General features: G+C 31.0%; 2 protein-coding genes and 1 long non-coding RNA gene across 4 annotated transcripts; 2 read left to right on the top strand and 1 right to left on the bottom strand.

Annotated features, from left to right (window-relative positions):
- Nucleotides 1–3,432: 3,432 nt before the first annotated feature.
- On the bottom strand, nt 3,433–19,865 carry Svr (Carboxypeptidase D svr). Of its 2 annotated transcripts, none has more exons than XM_083078818.1 (16): nt 18,897–19,863; nt 18,549–18,793; nt 18,285–18,440; nt 17,924–18,099; nt 17,689–17,839; nt 17,473–17,570; nt 15,074–15,573; nt 14,489–14,947; nt 13,976–14,250; nt 13,436–13,610; nt 12,982–13,355; nt 12,757–12,898; nt 11,168–12,650; nt 10,903–11,076; nt 10,690–10,810; nt 3,433–3,617 (listed from the first exon to the last, which is right to left on the bottom strand). In XM_083078818.1, exons 1-16 carry the CDS (start codon nt 19,350–19,352, stop codon nt 3,500–3,502), a joined length of 5,103 nt encoding a protein of 1,700 aa, XP_082934944.1. In that variant the 5' UTR covers nt 19,353–19,863; the 3' UTR covers nt 3,433–3,499. The 2 variants fall into 2 exon arrangements, 1 of the variants encoding a protein (XP_082934944.1); XR_014435140.1 differs by lacking the exon at nt 3,433–3,617 and adding an exon at nt 6,117–7,532 and having other exon boundaries at nt 8,009–10,810; nt 18,897–19,865.
- On the top strand, nt 4,287–6,344 carry LOC145959729 (uncharacterized). The gene is made up of 3 exons (XR_014435150.1): nt 4,287–4,681; nt 5,054–5,166; nt 5,363–6,344. It is a non-coding gene; the product is annotated as an uncharacterized LOC145959729 (long non-coding RNA).
- Nucleotides 19,576–21,964, top strand: LOC145959718 (uncharacterized). Its single transcript, XM_083078834.1, has 3 exons — nt 19,576–19,826; nt 20,467–20,544; nt 20,633–21,964. Exons 2-3 carry the CDS (start codon nt 20,528–20,530, stop codon nt 21,765–21,767), a joined length of 1,152 nt encoding a protein of 383 aa, XP_082934960.1. The 5' UTR covers nt 19,576–19,826; nt 20,467–20,527; the 3' UTR covers nt 21,768–21,964.
- The last annotated feature ends 345 nt before the right edge of the window (nt 21,965–22,309 follow it).

Genomic DNA, 22,309 nt, shown 5'->3' with positions numbered 1-22,309 from the left:
TTTTAAAATATATACTGTGATCGTGACCATAAAGAGAAATCTAAAAACATAATATTAGAAGATAATAACTTGCGATTCGTTAAAACTGAGTTTTAAAGAATTTATCGAAAATATATGTATATATGTGAATTAATATCAATTCGATTAACACATCAGAATTAGTAGAGTGAGAAAAATAACTAACTGAGGATTCAACGGGAACCGATTGAGTGCAAGTATTTACGAAAAATGCAAATTATGTTTGGAACAATTTTATGTGTTTTATTGAAAGGTTTAGTACTGACAAAGGCAACTATCACTTTTATACCGAAGGATTATACTCCTTCAAACAGCCTTCAGGAAGAAAGTGTTTCCATTTGTCCGAATTTACATTTCACGCAGGTAAGAGATACTTTTCGCTTGATTAAGAGACAATTGAATGTTATTGCAGTTAGTAGTGTAACTAAAAAATGAATGATAATAAATTATATATTCTACCTATCATAAGATAAGATAAAATAGAACAATTCAGTATGAAAGAAAAAAGTATGTACGATGTTGTAAAAAAAAAGATGGATAAAGTTCCGAAATTTTGTTTACAAATGGATGTTATATAGTATATTAAATTTACTTAAAACGGTATTTTAAAATTTGACTGTATTATTTTGTCTCTCTCTCTCTCTCTCTCCACACACACACACACACACACACACACACACACACACACACACACACACACACACACACATAATTATTATTTCTAAAAATAACAATTTTTAAAATTAATGAAGTTTTCTGTCTACTATCTGCTACATTAATATATACATACGATGGTGCTTCAACAGATTTTTATGTTTTTTTTCTTCAATTTTTAAAATTTCTTTATTTTGCTACATATATATAATATTTATTGATATATAGTAAGCTTTATACTAATGTAGATTTTATTTTATGAAATTAATTTAGAAAGTTAGCATCATTTCTTTGTGTTAAGGGGATCCTAAAGTGACTTTTTTACCGATATAACATTATATTTCTTTTGTACCGAAATCTTTTTATTAATTGCACAGAATAGTAAATGCTTCTCCACGATTAAAGTACACACAGAAACAAACCGGTTTCTAAACCGAAATCTTTTTCATTATGCTTCTAAACTCATTTCTAAAAGTTTATTAATATTCCTTCGTGCAATATCTAGCGGGAACCTATCTTATTTTGTACATACAAACTGCAAAACTTTTATATTAAGCAAATATTGTTACGACTTTTTTACGATTTTTCAATTTTTTTTGGTTTTTAACATAAAATCGGGGGTTCCCGGTTTGTTTCTGTGTGTACTTTAATCGTGGAGAAGCATTTACTATTCTGTGCAGTTAATAAAAAGATTTCGATACAAAAAGAAATATATAATGTTATATCGGTAAAAGAGTCACTTTAGGATCCCCTTAAGATAATTACAGGGTGTCCCATGGGATTGTGTTGAAACCAATCAGCTGTCATTTGCAAATGCATGATAGTTATTGACATGGCTAAAGCTGCGTTGAAAAAAGGGAAGTCTGCAATTTTGAATGGGTATAAATTGAATTCAACAGAATGTTTGCATATCAGTGTATTTATTCATGAAAAATATGCCAATATTTAAGTAAAGTTGAGTAAACTAGTGATAAATATTTTCGAAGTGCGTACCATTTGAATCGGTACAGAATTCAATTCTTTTACGAAAACTCGTAAAAACTTTCTCTAACATATCGTCTTTTATGTTGTTGACAACTTTTTTAATCGCTGCAACTAAATCTGGAACTGTTTCCGGGTTTCCAGAATAACAATTGTCTTTAATGTACCTCCAAAGAAAGTAATCATATAGATTCAAATGCGGAGTATGGTGGCCATTCTAGACCCCCCTGGGCAAATTTCGGATATCCCAGGCCGCCCAGTGAGAAATGACAAGTCGGATAGACGTTTGTTAGACGTCTAAGATGTCTAATAAACGTCTATTGGACATCTATTAAACGTCTTAGACGTCTATTCGACTTATCATTTCTCACTGGGCGATTACCATAAACTTTATGGATGGTTTCGAAGACCTCCTTGGTTCTGTGTGGTGTCGCTCCATCCTGCATGAAATTATATCCTCTGATCAGGCCTCTTTTCTTTGCATGAGTAAATTCCTTTGACCGAGATCGCAGCCCATACCGTTATTTTTAATGGGTGGTCTCGCATACGCAGTCACGGAAGAATTCTGCGTTCTTAATTCTTATTGCGCGTCCGCCGTAGAACATACATAGAGCCCATTCTACAATGGCAGTAACAAGACTGTAGGAGTAGAGATTAAATCGTTTTTAGTGAAGTAAAGAAGAAGAAGTAATGAAATAGACAATTCTCATTTTGTACTACTATTACCTTAGAGTACTAATGAGAATTTCTATTTCGTTACTTCTTGTCTTTACTTCATTAGAAACAGTTTATTCTTTACTCCTACAGCCTTGTTATTGCCATTGTAGAATGGGCTTACGGCGTGTTCCAAAATTCACTGCCAGTGCTGAAAATCTTTAGTTCACGTTACGTATATTATATATTTTCAGCGCTGGCAGTGAATTTTGGAACATGGCCATAGTAGGAAATGGATTTGGTTCATTTCGCTTACAACTTTATGCTACGTTATATACATATATATATCATAAATTTATATATAATAAAAACTATAATAAATCATGTAATGTCAATAAATGATAATAAAAAAAATGTTCGAAAAGAATCAAATCTTAAAAAAAGTAAAATCAAAAATATTTGTTTCATAATATAACTATTCAACATATATAACACATATATAACACTATTATTCAAATAAATGCATACATTTTGATCATTTAAATATATTTCCTTTTTGTTTCTTATTTCGAAGAATTTCCTCATAAATTCTTTTTGCAAAGTTTTTTTCTCATAATTATTAATATAACTCACAATATGTGTATTATAATGTAACTTAAAAAAAATAATATATAATGATAACACAAATTTAGAATTTATTGAAATATAAAAATACCTTTACAATATTTTTATGAATACTATATGCTCCTAATAAATAATTTGATTTTTTAAATTATCTTATATGATATAGACAGAAAATTACAAGAGAATTATGCATTAAATAAAATACGAATTTAAATGAAGTATAAAGAATAATAAAGAATATGAATGTAAATACATCGTAATAAAGAAACACATTAAAAATATACTTTAATTTCTAATCGTAATAAAGAAACACATTAAAAATATACTTTAATTTCTAATAGAAATAAACTACTTTAATATTTTTCAAAATGTTTCTTGTGATAAATAAAAAAATGATTTTTGTTCTATTCATTTATAATACCTTATTACTTACCACGATAGTCTATTTGATATAATGGATTTAAAATAGCTCTGCATGTAGATCTTGTACATAAAACTGGATCATATTGAATTGGCGGAAGATCTACTTGTTCCTTAATTGGTTGATACAAAGTTTTCAATAGTACAACTAGTCTAGTAGTATCAATACGCGATGATGGCCAAGCATTCCATTTATGGAACGCACACCGTCACAATCTTGTTGAATAAAATTTTGTTGAATAAAATCTTCATATGTTGTCATAATGCTGCAAAAAAAATATACAAAAGATAATTAATATATTTTTTTACAATATAGAGTTTAATTTTTTTACACATACATACATATACATATATGTATATATACATATATTGCGAATACACTAGCAACTTATGACAAATGATTGCTATCATAAGATAAATGAAAACTTTATCTGAGATGCTCCTTTCTTCCCATCTTTCATCGAGTGCGATTGTGATTGTGGTTGTACAAGCTGAAAAAAATCTTTTGATTCGAAGAAATAAAGGTAACGTAAACTACGAATAGATAGATTTTAGTATTGATAAAGTTTCGAAACAATCGGTGTATGAAAATTGAAAATGGTGGTCGTTTTATATACAAGGTGTCCCATTTTAAATAACGACCTCAAATATTTCTCAAATACGTTTTACAGAAAAATGTTTCAGACAAAAGTTATATAGTTTCGAGGGGGCTATAAGATGTTACCATTGGTTTGACCTTGAACAGTCATTTGAAGGTCACGTGAAGGTCACTTCAATTTTTTTAAATTGCACCCCCTTTTTTATTGCATATTCTTGTAGCTGACCTCGAGAGCTTTATTCATATAATAAAAACAATTTTGAAAAATAAAATAATGAAAATAATAGGCTCAACATAATAATAAATTACTAAGGGGTAAAAAGGCAAATAAAAATCAAAAGACACGCGGTTATTAGTGCGCAAATTTAGATATATAGTATAAAATATTTACTTAAATTTACTTAAAGCGTAATATATAACATTCTTTTAAATTTTATTACAATTTTTGCTGCCTTTTGTCGCTTAGTAATTTTGAAAGAAGCTCTTAAAATATATTAAATTCATGTTTCCTTTTTCTTCAAGCGGCTTAAATTGAAAATATTATTAAACATTTTTGTAACATTCTGTTATAGAAAAGGAAAATTGCAAAAATTGGAGGAAACACTTTCGTTCACAAGACAAGGAATATTATAAAATACACATTATCGGATGAATTGTGCCGCAAATTATCATGGACAGGCCAAAAAGGATCAACGGCAATTAAGGACACAAGTTTTGTCACAGTTATTATGGGTAATTATTATTTCTTTAAGATATATTTTTATTTCTCCTTTTTATGTAATATTGTTTAAAAATAGTTGCACCTTTAATGTATTCGAACATCAGTATTCGAGATAGTATCTAACATATGCTTAGATGTAACGTGCACTTTTAACTTTAAATTTTTCTTCAGAATTATTAATAAGATCTTACTTCAAATTTCGTTCAAATATTCTTCTACACTTTATACTCTTTCCAATTTTTTACGGATCAAAATTTTTATTTATATTCTTTCCAAAAGTTGCAAACGTTTATAGCTATACTTTACTTCATGACTACCCTATTCTAACTATTGGAATTAAAGCACAAAATATTTTAATAATTATGTAACAAATCGTTTTTCAGCATACGTTTCGGACGACGAAAAAAGTAATATGCACGATATTAAAAAGACCATCCAAGAATGGTTACGACATGCGGGAGATCGCCTCAACTATTTAAGGAACAAGGAGAAAAAGGTTGGTAAATTATTGAAAATTCCATACGATATTATTTAAAAAACAATAGGGCTGTATAATGTTGCTGCATAACATTTTTAGTGTTGAAAATGAGAAAACATTGAAATTAATATATGTTTTTTAATATATGTAAATGTATATCTTAAATCATATTTCACTTATCTATTTCAATTATCTTTTGTATATTTTTTTACAGCACTATGACATATGAAGATTTTATTCAACAAAATGAAGATTGTGACGATGTGCGCAATGGAATGCTTGGTCATCATCGCGTATTGATGCTACTAGACTAGTTGTACCATTGAAAACTTTGTATCAACCAATTAAGGAACGAGTAGATCTTCCGCCAATTCAATATGATCCAGTTTTATGTACAAGATTCAAGCCTACGGCACACGGTACAATTTTTCGTACTGGATTTGATAAGATTTAGTAAAATATTAGAAATGCTGCATTCTGATTGGTGCATTTTTAGTATTTTACTAAATCTTATCAAATCCAGTACGAAAAATCGTACCGTGTGCCGTCGGCTTAACATGCAGAGCTATTTTAAATCCATTATATCAAGTAGACTATCGTGCAAAATTATGGATCTGCAATTTTTGCTCTCAGAGAAATCCTGTAAGAAAAAATTCTATCCATTTTCTTTTAAGCTAAATCATTTTAGCTAGACTAGAGTTTAACTTAATTAGATTTAAGCTAGCAATTATTCAATTTTGGAAGTAAATTCAGCAGAATAGTAAGCTATAGGTCCTTGATAAAAATGACTAAAATAATATGATTTAGATTGTACAGATCATAAGATTTCAATCTTGTATTATAGTATGTATGTATATACACAGCATATATATGCTATACACATAAATGAATAGAGTAAAAATCATTTTTTATTTATCACAAACATTTTGAAAAATATTAAAGTAGTTTATTTCTATTAGAAATTAAAGTATATTTTTATGTATTTCTTTATTATGATATATTTACATTCATATTCTATTCTTTATTACTTCATTTAAATTCGTATTTTATTTAATACATAATTCTCTTGTAATATTCTCCTCTCTATATCATATAAGATATAATTTAAAAAGTAATCGTAAATTATTTATTAGGAGCATATAGTGTTCATAAAAATATGTATAAATATTCAAAATATAATAAAGAAATGAACTTAAGATGAGTTTTATTATTTATTATAGAATAAATCAATAAATCAATGCAGCTATTTTACCGACCGAATTACGCACGTCTAAAAGTCGTCTTAATTGAAATGTCTGAGACGTCTTTATAACATCCTGAGTGAGACATTTAATTATGTCTTGATTGGGACGTCTTGAGTGAGACGTCTTAAAACAATGCCCGACAGATATCTTAAATCGGGACATAAGACGTCTTAAAGACGTCATAAAGATGTAATTCTGATAACTTCTTAAGACGTCTTTAGAAATTTCATGACGTCTTTAAGACTTCTTTAAGACGACATAATGTTGTGTGGGTTGTATTTCGTATGAAGATGTTTGAAGTGTGATTAAAAACGTTTGTGAGTAATTAGAATAATTATAAAAAATTAATCATTTTTACAGTATGTAGTTAGCCAACATAACTAAATATTAAAAATTCTCCTTATGAATCGTTTGTATTTCGTATGAAGAGTTTTGAAGTATAATTAAAAAGGTTTGTGAGTCATTCGTTTAATTTTAATTAAATTTTTTTATATTGTGAAGTTAGCCGGAAGCTATATAAAATGGACGCCGTCCTGTGATTGGTCGATTTGCTTATGGTAAATACTAAAATTTTCTCATGTGTACTGACTTTAAGTGTAAGCAAAACGAGCAAATTTAACCCTTTTGTAACTTTTAATCCATGACTAATTTATTATTAATTCCGCATAATCGCATAATATATCATGGATCGTGGATAAGCGTAGATAATTGAAATATGTTTTTCTACCAATAAATAAGTAAATCTTTTATAATTGTTTTATAATGTAGTCATCATTCAGAAAATGATCACAATTTGTGATTATGTATTTAATTGTTATTTTATATTCGCTTTCAAATAAACTATATAATAATAAAATTTATATAAAAAGATATGGTAATATATGTAATCCAATTAATTATAATTGACAAAATAATTTCTTGTGAAAAAATAAAAGTAAAAAATATAGAAGAATTTTTTTTATAGCTTGTATAAAAAATCAGTTTCATGCTAAGTATATTATAATTTTCTGGACTGTAGTAATATTTAATATATAATTTTTGCTATATAAATATATATTTCTTCTTAATTGACAATAACTCTCTCGCATTTTGATGTAAGCCTTCCGATATTCTGTGACATAACTCAGCCGATCTTACTATCTGTAGAAATAGATTTTATATCAGAAATATATATTTATATAGCAAAAATTATATATTAAATATTACTACAGTCCAGAAAATTATAATATACTTAGCATAAAACTGATTTTTTATACAAGCTATAAAAAAAATTCTTCTATATTTTTTACTTTTATTTTTTCACAAGAAATTATTTTGTCAATTATAATTAATTGGATTACATATATTACCATCTTTTTATATAAATTTTATTATTATATAGTTTATTATTTGAAAGCGAATATAAAATAATAATTAAATACATAGTACATATTCTGAATCCTCTTTTATCGATAAAAGTGCCTCTAAAAGTGGCTTACAGCCAATCAGAAGGCTTATAAGCCACTTTTAAAGGCACTTTTATCAATAAAAGAGGATTCAGAATATGAACCATAATCACAAATTGTGATCATTTTCTGAATGATGACTACATTATAAAACAATTATAAAAGATTTACTTATTTATTGGTAGAAAAACATATTTCAATTATCTACGCTTATCCACGATCCATGATATATTATGCGATTATGCGGAATTAATAATAAATTAGTCATGGATTAAAAGTTACAAAAGGGTTAAATTTGCTCGTTTTGCTTACACTTAAAGTCAGTACACATGAGAAAATTTTAGTATTTACCATAAGCAAATCGACCAATCACAGGACGGCGTCCATTTTATATAGCTTCCGGCTAACTTCACAATATAAAAAAATTTAATTAAAATTAAACGAATGACTCACAAACCTTTTTAATTATACTTCAAAACTCTTCATACGAAATACAAACGATTCATAAGGAGAATTTTTAATATTTAGTTATGTTGGCTAACTACATACTGTAAAAATGATTAATTTTTTATAATTATTCTAATTACTCACAAACGTTTTTAATCACACTTCAAACATCTTCATACGAAATACAAACGATTCCATAAGGAGATTTTTGGTTGGCTGAAAAATTTACGGCTAACTTAATACGAATGATCGGATGTACTAATTAAATAAAGAATTTCGAAAATCTTCGAGAGAGATTCTAGAGAATTCTTTATCCGATAGTCAGCCGGCATATCCGACAAATCTATTTTTTTTCTCGAGTTTTTATCGAGCGTTCGATGAAATAAGATTTTAACAAATAAATTTGATTTTATTGTATTTTTACTTAAAATACTGTACGTATAAAAAAAAGTTAAAAATTAAGAGATAAAAAACAATATTGTATTTTTATATCTACATGATTGAGGTTTTGTGGATGAGATTTATTTATAATTCGTTGTAAAACATTTTAATTTACAACTTTGTACATAAAATGCATTGAATAATTCTTGTTTGATGCAGAATAAAATCATGAGGTTTGTTCTTTTTAGCTGAACTAGTGCTGCACTGGGACTGTACTAGAACCAGCGAGTTCACAGAAAATTCTGCCAGTGCACAACCACAATGAGGAATAAAAAGAACGGTTTAGTGCAGTACTAACATGGCACATCAAAATATGAGAAACATAAATGTCCTATAAATAACAGAATTATCTGATTAAGAGAGACTTATTTGTAATAAAATTTATTTTATTACAAATTTGTAGAAAAATTAATTGTAGATAAATTAACTTTAAATTTATTAATTATAATTAAAAATTTATTTCAAATTTTTTTTTAATTTTTAAAATTTTTCTATTAATTAATAATTGTTTTTATCTATATTCTTTATATTAATGTTATTTACATGACTATTATGTCTTCTTTTTCGCAATTAATGCGTTATTAATTATATCTTAAACTGCTGTTTGTGTTTAAATAAATCGCCATATTGAACTGCACCGCTGCACTACCTCAAGACCTAGGGCAGGCAGTGCAATGAACTGTTGCACTGAACAACACTGCACTGCTAAAAAGAATAGCAGTATCTGACGTCACTTCTGCTAAAAAGAACGTTTCAGTGTACACTTTCTGAACTAGTGCAGCCAGTTCAGTTAAAAAGAACAAACCTATGGTAACATTACGTATTGCATTAGATGAATTCTTTAACAAATTTATTAAACAATTTGATAAATTGTAGTATTTCTATTATATTATGCAGCTTTGTCAGCTTTAAATTCTATCATCACACATATGTAATGATTGTAATATTAAATTATTTGTATTAAATTGTTTGTTACTATGATGATTAGGTCTGCTTATAAGTATATGTATAACTTAGAAAATTATCATTTAGGAAGACATTTCAGGAAAAGTAGCCTAGAATAATAGGAGTAAAATAGTAGAAGTAGAAAAAAAGAAAAAACACTTCTAGATTTCGAGGACATTAGACGATTAAATTAAAACTGCTAAAATGCGATATGTAATATAAATAAGAAAAAGAACTCCGCACATTGAAAAAAGTGGCTTCAGTCAAATTAGCTGAAATTGAAATATGTTGTAGTTTAGGTGGTATTGATCAAAAGTTTCCTCGGACAAAAAGTCTGAAAATCAAAAGTATAAAAGAAGCCACTTTTTTCATAAAATGTGCGGGATCCTTTATCAAGCCTGTAGTAAAAATAAATCCTATATAAAACTCAATATTAAAATCTTTAAGAATAAAATATTGAATATTTTTCATATCTAGAATATTTAAATATGTGTTCCTTAATTTAATGATTATGTATAGCCTCCTATTATACATAATATTGACCCACATGATGTTATCCTCTTATTTTATATCTATTTTTAAAAATTAAAAGTTATTGACAATTTAAAAAAACTTTATCTTTCTGCTCTTTTCTAATCACATATTTAAAATTCTAATATAAAATTTTATGATATTTACATATCTTTCTTATACAATTTTTAATGTTTCTCTATAAAATTAATCTATTTTTCGAATTTTTATATAATATATTTATAAATATTTATAAAAATATCATCAAAATTAAAAACGTGATCAAAACGTTTGTATACCAATAATGTTTTCTCGCGTTATTTAAAACTTTAGCACAGATCTAATATATAAATACATATATAAGTACATATTTCATATTTGGACCCCAGTTCTTATTTTTACAAGTTAAACAATTATTTCTATTTGTTTAATTGTATTTAATCCTTATTTCAAAGCTGCTATCGCAATGTGAAAAATTTCTTGTACAAAAAGTTTGCTATCACGTTTACCTTGGTATTTTATCGCTCCACTCTTGTTCAGGCCGAATAAACTCTAAATCGCTGCCATCTTCGGAGCTATTGTCATCGTCAAAATATGGCCTTGTAATTTCATTATTATTCGGTGAATTCTCTACATTATCACAAAAAATAAAAATTAGCATTTTTGTATGTATATGTTGAGATTCAAGATTATCTTAATATATGCACTAAAATAATTATTACCATCTACTGGTCTTCGAAATATCACAATTTCCTTCTCGTCATCATCGAAAAAGCTACCACCGTCTTTCAATAAACTGAATGCATATCCTTTTTTGTTTATCTCTGAGTCTTTTGAAGATTGATATCTCGTACAAATACATATGCAGCACAAGACGATGCTGAAGCATATTGTACCTGCAATCGGATTAGAAATCAACGATGTCTTCCTCATCTCACATCTCTAATTATTCTCATTCGTTAAATATCTCGTAACTCTAATATTTACCCGTTATCATAATGAATACTAATCTTGGTATCCCTATGATATTGTTGTCACGGATAAGCTTGAACATCAATCTCGAATATTTCATTCTTTCAGACGAATGCGTGGAGACGAGTTTGGTTTCCTCGTAATATCCAGGCGCCGTAGCTGTTACATTGTGATTTCCGGGCGGCAGTAGAATGGAATAGAAGCCCGATTTGCCGTTTTTAACCATGTGAGGCGATCTGTCGTAAGACAAAACGACGTTCAGGATCGGCTCGTCGTCTTCATTGGTGACGTATCCTCTTACGCTTTTGTTCAACTCTTGTACGCAAGCCAGTAAACTTGCTTTATTCTCCTGCCATACGGCGCTCGAATGGTCGGTAGTGCAGCAGGTAACATACACGTCTATCATCAAGGTACTCGTATTAAAATATATGTAATCCATCAAAGGATGATTTTTGCTGATTCCGATCCCTGCGTGTATCACGCTATTGTCGCCAATATTCGAGTCTCGCTCGCATTTCGATCTTTCGGACAACTTATCTGTTCTCGTATCAGCATACAATGATGCTAAATGTCGCAGTAGATCCTCGTCGGCGCTTTCGTATCTTCGTTCGTCCTTCGTTCCATACTCGTGACCGAACGGAATTTCTATGTGCCGCGATCCACTATTCAGATTCACGGCCAACACAGCATTAATGTCTTTGAACCAATTCGCGATCATAGCCGCTTCGTCGTCAAGTTTATTGTGAATCGGAAACTGTCGCGGACCATCCGATGGCGGTGATGCGCAGGTGAGGTTCGTGTGAAAATCGGGCGAGAAATCCGGAACTATGTATATAGAAAAGTCATCGATATAACGCGCGACCGTGACATTCCTTTTATAGTTGTCCAGGAGATACGAAGCGAGATGCAAGAGTACTCCCGACGTGACCGGTTCCGCTCGTAGTATCCCGGCCGAGAATACGATGGACGATCGTTCTATCCGATCGTTGTCAGAACTGATCTCGAGGCACATTATCTCGCTGCCCTTCGTGGTTCTACCGATAGAGTGCAAAGTCGTTTTGTGCGGATACTTGGTATTCAAATCGCTCAAGACTCGATTTACGAAACTCAGCTTCTCAAACGCTTGATTGCGATCTACTGCATCAAGCTGCGTCGCGTTCTTCCGTATCATCCTAATATCGATGTCCGTTACATTTTGCTGTTGCACAGAAACCTTTAACACTTGCGTGTCGTATCCCTCGCAGGAAACAATTAACGTGTACTCGCCAGGTACTAATATCATCTTGAAATAAGCCATGTTACGCGACACATCATAACTTCTTTCTCCTAGCTTAATGCTGGCCTCACGAAGTGGCGCGCCACTTTCATTCATCACCATCGCGCGAATTCCGCTCGCAAGATTCTGCACAAGTTCCATAAGCGGTCCTAGATTCTCACGCCATATGATAGGGATCGAGTCTGCGGGCGGATAGTTGCAACACGACAAACTTATGCTCATCTACACAAAGAAATTTAATTAATTTAATTTAATCAGTAAACATTTGATGATGGCAAGACAAAAATAGCTAAATATTCGACAAATTTTTGTATTAATTATATATTACCGTAGGTATATCGTATACGCGCTGTATGAAATTCGTCAAGCGTTGTGTACTATTGTTCGGATAACTGCATATCTCTTTGTGTCTCGAGTGCTCGTAATTCTCAGCGAGTGTTTTAAATATATTTAGGTCGTCATTGGAATAACTTGAAAGATAACAATTGATCAAAAAGAATTTAATTTTTTTTCGAAAGATGTCTATTCATAATCACGTTACACATTATGTTACCTGATTTGCGACGCCCCGCCTCCTAATATTACGACGACGTCGTAATCTTCGGTCTGTAACATTCTTTCAAACGCATTCGTAATTATATCTGTTTGTTTAGTGTTGTTTTCCGATAACAACTTATTTCCCACTTCGTTTCTGACCACAGGATTGCAATTCTTACTTTCTTCTATATTGTCAAATGCCGGATCGATACCGGGAATAAAATGTAGTAAAGCATTATCTAGTATCCTTTGGATTGGCGGATCCTCAATTCTATTTCCCATGAGGATATGCGTGGCCAAACGTAATAGGATCTCCCTACCAGCTGGCTGGGAGGCGAACAATCCTCCCACCAACGCGATATGAAATTTATTCTCGTCAGGTGATCCCATCTGAAAAATGCAAAGTCGTAAATTGAACGAACAATACGCAATTAAATAAGCAATATACGGTCGCTCGAAATTAAACTTACATTCTGCGTGATCTTCAGCGAATGAATAGCCATGCTAATCAATGAGTCACCGGCTATAAATTCTGCAACATTAGGTTGATGATTTTCTAATTGACTGAATCTGGCACTCAAGTCAGAATTTGTCAAGTAACCATTCTGCAAGTTTGCTCTCAAACCAAAATCATATGCGGATGACCTGTAAGAGATATATTTCTATCTAAATATATCGATTTTTTTCAAGATTTTCTTGATATTTTTCGAATTTCTAGAGATATATTCTGTGTTTATAAATAAGAGATATATATGTATATATATACTAATATAACAACTTAAAGAAAGTTATGCAGTGTTTTTTATTTTCTGTCAAAGTTTGCTTGAATTATTTCCTCAAGTAAGATCCCAATCCGAGGAAGAAAAACATCTTTAGAAAAGTTATTTGAGAGATTCATGTACAAAGTTATATACCAGTTGAATTTTCCACCTTATTAAAGACATAGATCGATCTTTCATATCGCAAGTTAAATTTCGAAAAATGCATATTTTAAATAAATATAATTGTACCAGTGTAGAGGATCATCGCGCATTAACGTAAAGTCCAAAGTCGTCTCTCCGTCTCCAATTTTTTCACCGTATGGAGGTACATTGACATCCTGTGTGAGGTTTTCATATCCTACCGCGCTGACAGTCACGTTATAGCGTCCCGGTACCAACAGTCGCCAATAATCACCTGCCTCGGTGGTGTAAATGTCATGCTTTATACCTTCCACCGAGATCCTCGCATGGGGTATAGGAGTACCGATGGACGAGCTCACTATACCATGTATGCCTTTTCCAGACTATAAGAAAATTATATTATTATATAAACATTTATATCTTCATTTACAAAGAAGCTATTGACAGATTGTCTTCCTTAAAAAACTATTCAATTTTTATTTGAAACATTTTTTGATATCATCAATAGTTTAAAAGATATTCAATTTAAATGAAACATCTATATATGTGGGTATAGAAGATTAAGAGGATTATTATAATCAAGTTTAACTCTTCATTTCTTCAATATCTAAATGGCCATACCATCTCGATGAAACGTAGAAGAGGTTCCCTGTTCTCCAGCCAGTATTCCGGCAAGTCGCTGGCGTTCGGAAACTTTGTGCATCCAATTTCCAGAGTGATCTCGAAATCATTGCTGTGCAGGTAATTGTAATCCTGCATGCCACCGGATACGGGATACCAGGCGGCGCCGTTTGTTATTCCGTCAGGAAAACGTTCCTCAAGAAGCGATTTGCTGCCTTTCACCAACGGCGGACATGGTTCCCCGAGATGCATGCGCGGATGAGCGTTGGAGTACGTCAGCGCCAACATCTTGAAGACGTCATTGTCCGGGCTCGGATTCGCGACGTATTCCTGCGAACCGCTGTCGTAAGGATAATTCGCGACCAACGCTCCTCCATGAAGATTAGCGGAGAGTACAAATGGAATCCTCGCTACCCACTTCATCACCGCCTCAGTCTCGGGCTCCTGATGCCGATTAAACTATAAAAGATACATCAGCGTAAGACCTGATTCGAATATGCATAAATCGATCGTTAAGACGTAGTCTAGAGTTAAACGGATACATTGAGTGTGTATACACGATTCGTTAAAGCGAAGAGAACGTACATCGTTAATTTCGTAGTGATCGGGAAAGTTTCTATTGAGATCCACGTCCTTCGCGTTCGCTCTGCCCTTGATTCCATAAACGTCGCCCTCCTTGGAAATTTCGTATCCATCGGGATTCATGCTCGGTAATACATGCAGTCTAACAGTTTCTACTAGTCGCGTGACTCTCTCATCGGTGCCGTAATTTTCGCAAAGATACCTCAGTAACAGCAGCAGCACCTCTCGACCTACCACCTCGTTTCCGTGCATATTTCCGACATACTTCACTTCAGGTTTCTCGGAACTGTGCTTGCCGGGGTTTTTCGTGATTTCCATAACGTAGAGCTCGCGACCCTGCACGGAAGAGCCTATGCTGTAGAGCCTCGTGATATTTGGATAATTCGCATTCAGCTCCTTCAAGAATCTCTCCATCATAGAGTAGTTGTGGTGTTTGAATTCCACGGTGTGATAAAAGCCATATTTGTCGATGGGTCTTATTACTTCATCAATGGTACTTTCTCCTGCATTGTACGAATCATTGTTATCCATCAAAATGAAATAAAGAAATTCATAAAAATAACTCCCAATAATTTGAATAGATAATCATAATGATTTAAGAAATTAAAGATAAATGCAAAACAATATCATATAAAAAATTAGAGATAAATAATGTCACGAAACACAAGGTACAGAGAAAACGAAAAAACTGATAAGAAATAAATCAAATATATACAAGAATATTGTACGTAGGTTTAGAGGAAAAGGATATGTGCGTTGAAAAAGTTACTCATCGTCAAGACAATTTTTTTATTTCTAGCTTTGAACAATACATATATGTAGGGAAAATATTGGAATATATATATCGCTATACAGATCACGAACACTATCGCCACTGTTCGACATATTTTCACAGAGATCTACATTTACTAATACAGATGATTTTCCATGTACAATAAACTGAATATTGGCAGTACGAATTTTACATGAGTTGTATGCAAAACACAGTACACTTATCTCTTTTGTTCTCATTTTATGTACTTAAATGGTTTCGTAAGAAATAAGATAAAACGTTTCACATATATTGTCCTGTGTATATGGATCTTACTTTTAAATAATCTTAAAATTTAAATATAATCTTTTTCATACATTCGAAATTTATCTTTTTAGATAATTCTCTGTCAAATAATAAAATTAAAGTCTAAATAACTAGACTAAGTACTATCGCGTTTTAAGTAAAATAATTGTTCAAAATAGCTGAAATATAGCTCAGTTTACACATATTTATAACAAATCGATATATTGACAACATTGATACGTGTTCTAGTAAATATAAATAATTTGTTCAATAATATTTTGGCAATGGAAGATAAAAGCACTTTAGCTAGTCTTTATTAAAAAAGAGAGCATATTTCAATAATTTGTTCATATATGCTCATAAGTACATAAATATAAAAAAAGTCAAAAATATAAAAAAAGTCTAATTTGAAATATAAGTAATCTATAATACAATGTTATATAGAAATAATCACATGTATTATATCTATATAACATTGGTCATTTAATGTTTGCACTGGTATTATAAGATACTATTTTCCAATTTGAAGATGGGACCATTACTTGTTTGTACATATGTACATATATTTGTGATTAATTGCCCATATAATTTAAATATTAGCTAATATAAGATTTATTCATAAACATATCTATGAACAAATAAATGTTATAAGACAGAGTTAATATTTAAATTATAAACAATGAATAATAATAGAACCAATGTATATGCCTCCAAACTGGAATATAGTTGCAATATTTTTCTGTTATATTTATATACAAATCATGACAAAAATAGATTCAAAATTCTTATTCCTCTTTTTTTCATATGTAGTTCAGAAGTTTCTTTTCTCTATACCTTGTGTGATATATGTATAATTGTCTAAATCTTTCGTTACTTAAATCTTATAAAATAAAAGAATATGATGTTCAGATAAAAAATGCGAGAAAAAGATTCCGTAATCATAAATAATTAAAGATGTGTACATCCAAATGTCACAACTGAATCTTTAATTGTCTGTAAAACAAAATAGAAAGAAATAATAAAAAGATGCACATATAAACAGAAAAAATAAAAATTTTTCACGACAAAAATTTTCCAAATAAAATATATCAATTGTTAAAACACAAATGAATTATTAATGTGTTAATTAATAATAACATCTGTAACATTTAATAACATCATAACATTTTAAATAAAAAAATAATAAATAAATATTAAATAAATAATAGCTATAAATGCACAATAATTTAAATATTTTCAAATATGAATTATTTATAGGTCTGTTTATCATAATCTATTATCATCCCATAAGGTGCAAGAAGATTATTAAAGAATGATATTTGTGGATAATCTATGTCTGTGTTACCTTGTTCGTCAGATATTTCTCTGCGATTTAATGTGAAATTAAGAATTGTTGGTATTCCTTCTAATACGGTCACGTTTATTGGCTCACTGGATTCATATCTAAACAAACAGATAAGAGAAAAATAAGCATGTTAAAAATATTCTCCAGTTTGGTATAATATTAATTGACAGAAATTTTACAATATATTAATCTCAAAAGATTATGGTAAGTACATACCCCCATGCAGTAGCATAAACTGAATAAGTTCCTGGGAGTAGTAAACGCCAATACTCGCCATCAGTTGTGGTTGTTATATTATGATTTATTCCTTTTATGACAATGTTTGCTCTTTCAATTGGATTACCATTGTCTGTATTGCGTACAAAACCTGCAAACAAAATAAGAAACAAATATATTATAAAATTTCTTTCAATTAATCTAATATATTGAAATGATGTGTGATGAACTTTACCTTTGATTCCGATATGTACTTGCTCCAAATATTTAATCAAAGATTCTTTATTTAATTGCCATTGATCTGGTATCGTTGAACCAGGTGGAAACTTGCAACAACTCAATTCAAATGTTATCTCAAATGCATTGGAACGGGCATAATTGTAATCTTGCATTCCACCAATTACTTCATACCTATTAAGAAGATTTAAGTCACAATTTGATTTAATTAATTTAATTTTGTAGAATAAGTAAATAAATAATATGCATATTTTTTTAAAATAATAAATGCAAGTTTTTAGTAAATAAGATTACTACAAAATTAATAATTAAAATTAATAATTGACCAACATTAGAAACTATAATAAAATTATGCTTACCAATATGCTCCATTTGTAACACCGCCTGGAAATCTTTCTGGTGGACAAGCATCACCTCTATGCATTTCTGGATGATTGTCTGCATAAACATGGGCAAGATATTTAAATAATTTGTCATCTGGGCTTTTACTTTCTATGCAGCATGTTTTTGGAATACTAAAAAGATATTTCTTTTGTCAGACGATAAATAAGAAATTTTTAGTAATATAAGTTATAACATTTTAATGCTAAAATACAATTATCATAATTCTATGGTATATTTACCCAGAATCATATGGATAACTGGCAACTACAGCACCACCATGAAGATTCCCAGAGAGTACAAATGGTTCATTGGAGATCCAAGTCATCATAGCCACCGTTTCATTCTGACGACCGTTTAGTATAGAGACGCCCTTCTTAATTTGACTCAATCTTCTATCGAATTGATCGGGGAAATCCCGATTTAAGTCGACGCGATTGGCATTTTCCCTGCCTGAAAAGTCCTCCTTGGACTCGCATTTTCCTTCCTGAAGCACAAGATTTTTCCATCATCATCCTTGTGTATTATATATTCGTTTTGCATAAAAATCAAGTTAAAAGAGACTGCAAGATTACAAATTTCAATCCTACCAATGAATTTTCAAAACCATCCGGGTTCATGGATGGCATCAGGTAAATGTCCGTCTGATTCACCAGCCGGCTGATGCGGTCGTCTTTGCCGTATCGGTCCAGGAGATACTGGCCGAGGATGATGAGCAGCTCCCTTCCCACGGCCTCGTCGCCGTGCATGTTGGCGACGTATTTGACCATGGGCTCGCCGAGACTGCGTTGACCGACATTTTCCGAAATTTCCAGCACTAGGAGATCCCGACCCTCTACCGACTTGCCGATGGAAAACACCCGGGCCAAACGCGGATACCTTTGTTCCAGGGAGTGCAAGAGCCGTTGCAGCTCGTCGTAACGCGTGTACGATGTGGTGACGTAGTCATCGTCCTGCTCGTATCTATTCAATGAATGACTGTTTACGAGAGCGACGAACACGACGAGACAGACGAACGATACGAAACCACGATGTTGGCTTCCCATTTTTTTTTTTACAAGGGACCTCGCGTTTAAAATGTCGCTATTCCCTCGGAGGAAGTCAACAGCTGTCGACGGCTGTCAGAGACTCATATCACAGGATTCTTCATTCTTCTATATATATATGTATGTCTACTGCTGACGTTCACGCGTCAAATGAGTGGGCGATTACGACAAGGTGGGCGAAGGGTAATCGGGGCGGGGAGGAGGAAGGGTATCAAATTGAAGCAAATGGCACCGTAACCCACCGTGGTCACCGTGGTAGCGAAGGATTATATATGTACACACACATACATACATATATTTCTCGTTCCGCGGTTCATGCGCAATAAATCGCGCGATATCGCGTAATGGAAATACCTCTTGAACGAGACAGGTTGTAAAATTTGTCGAAAGTTTATCACGTATGTGAAAAAAAAAAAAAAAAACGCACATGCGCACAGGATTCTACGGTCGAATGTTAAAAATCGAATAGATAAGAGGTTTGTTCATTTTAGCTGAACTAGTGCTGCACTGGGACTGCACTAGAACCAGCGAGTTCACAGAAAATTCTGCCAGTGCACAAGCACGATGAGGAATAAAAAGAACGGTTTAATGCAGTACTAACATGGCACATCAAAATATGAGAAACATAAATGTCCTATAAATAACAGAATTATCCAATGAAGAGAGACTTATTTGTAATAAAATTTATTTTGAGAATTTATTTGTAGAAAAATTAATTGTAGATAAATTAACTTTAAATTTATTAATTATAATGAAAAATTTATTTCAAATTTTTTTTTAATTTTTAAAATTTTTCTATTAATTAATAATTGTTTTTATCTATATTCTTTATATTAATGTTATTTACATGACTATTATGTCTTCTTTTTCGCAATTAATGCGTTATTAATTATATCTTAAACTGCTGTTTGTGTTTAAATAAATCGCCATATTGAACTGCACCGCTGCACTACCTCAAGACCTAGGGCAGGCAGTGCAATGAACTGTTGCACTGAACAGCACTGCACTGCTAAAAAGAACAGCAGTATCTGACGTCACTTCTGCTAAAAAGAACGTTTCAGTGTACACTTTCTGAACTAGTGCAGCCAGTTCAGCTAAAAAGAACAAATCTAAGGTTAGAGAGAATAGGTTAGATTTTTCACTGCATTTTGGAAATTAATAAACAATCGGGCGCAATGGCTGTTAATAAACAGTAAGTGAATAAAATCTGGAAAATAATTTACGTCGATGAAAAAATTCTTGTATAATTAATTGATTTTTTTTTCTTTACATTCTTGTAGACACGGTCTACTTCTGCCGAAGAAGCAGCAACAGAAGATGACACCGAAGATCGGTAATGTTTTTGGAGATGACAATACCTCTGATGAGGAGGATGGCACCGATTGGGTCAGAAAAGCCCTCAAGGCGGAAAGTGAAAAGAATAAAGTGAAAAAGCAGACCAAACTTGATATACAAAGAGCTCTAAATGAGGATCCGACAATTTATCAATATGATGAAGTTTACGACAACATGGAGCGGAGTAAAAGTCAATTGGATATCAGCAAGGAAAAGGAGAAAAAACCTAGGTATATACAGAAACTCCTAAAAACGGCTGAACGAAGAAAGAAGGAACAGGAGCATAGAATAGAGAGAATGGTACAAAAGGAACGCGAAGCAGAAGGTGAGATGTACGTGGATAAAGAGAGCTTCGTCACGTCAGCATATAAAGCAAAGTTAGAAGAATTTAAAAAAATGGAGGAAGAGGAAGCCAGAATGAATAGATTGGAAGCTATTGGAGATGTGACAAAACAGCAAGATATATCAGGTTTTTATCGTCATCTATATGAGCAAACTGTTGATTATAAAAGTGAGACTAATGAAGATAAAAACAATAAGACCGAAGAAAGGAATTCCAAGCAAAAGGAAGAGAAAAATGCAACAAATAGCACAAATGAAAAAAGAGAAAATACTACACCAGATAAGATGGCAAATGCAACAGATGAAATATCAAAAACAATTGTAAAATCTAAAAAATCAAGGCAATATAGACAAAGGGCGATAGAAACATATGAATCTGATTCTGAAACTGAAACAGGTAAAGAAGAATCAAAAGATCAGAATATTGTTTCATCAATGAATAAAGACACTGATAAATTAGAGATACATGAACCGGAAGAAAAGAAACAAAAATTAGATAAAAATAATGTAAACACAGATGAAAATATGGATGTTAAAAATAAAGATTCAAATATAAAGGATCTAAAAATACCTCAAGATAGCAAGAAAATTGATTCAGAAAATGAAGTTGAAAAGAAATCTATTGAAAAGAAGGATAGATCTTCCATCTGGATAAAAAGAACAGTAGGTCCACTATTTGAAGAAGCATTACAAAGATATTATGCACGGAAAGCAAAGAGATTGACTGTTGTGAATTAAACTAATTAATTTATAATTATTTTAATCAATATAATAATAATATGTAATTTCTTTTTTATATTAATTAAAATATAAATGTAAATAAATGAATACTGTTCATCTTATTATATGACAAAGATGTATAAAAGATAAATGTAAGTTTGAATTTTTTGAATTGTAAAAATATGTACAATAAAAACTAAGGATGAAAATTATAACATTAGATAATTGCAATTATTATTATATATACATAATTGAAATGTCTAAATAGCTAATTTATATATTAAATTTGTGATTAATCTTTCTATATTTCTAATTAAATTTCACATTATTTGCTGAGATGATAATATATTCAATCTTATTGGAAGAAAATATTGTATTTAAATAATGAGATAACATTTATTTTAACATTTCCTTTATTCTCTGTATTATTTTATTATCTATGTATTTGTTTTTGTAGTTATTTTATTTTCTATGTATTTGTTTTATACTTTGAAATATTATTTCTGGTGAAATTTAGTATTTACATCTGTACAAATCTACATTTCTTGTAATATTTTAAA

This window comes from Camponotus vicinus, unplaced genomic scaffold, assembly GCF_025532165.1.
Source record: "Camponotus vicinus isolate PSW18456_S1 unplaced genomic scaffold, iyCamVici1.0 SCAF_1, whole genome shotgun sequence".
In the NCBI taxonomy this organism is placed as follows: domain Eukaryota; kingdom Metazoa; phylum Arthropoda; class Insecta; order Hymenoptera; family Formicidae; genus Camponotus; species Camponotus vicinus.
Note: the sequence above shows the minus strand (reverse complement) of the source record. Positions and strands in the feature narration are given on the sequence as shown.

Bases quoted from the DNA above. Each gene is read 5' to 3' on its own strand.
- Svr (XM_083078818.1), bottom strand. From the start codon at position 19,352: ATGGGAAGCCAACATCGTGGTTTCGTATCGTTCGTCTGTCTCGTCGTG. The intron at 18,441-18,548 runs GTAAATATACCA...ATATCTTTTTAG, and splicing joins AGTTATCCATATGATTCTGG to TATTCCAAAAACATGCTGCA. The intron at 12,899-12,981 runs GTAACATAATGT...TTATCTTTCAAG, and splicing joins GGCGGGGCGTCGCAAATCAG to TTATTCCAATGACGACCTAA.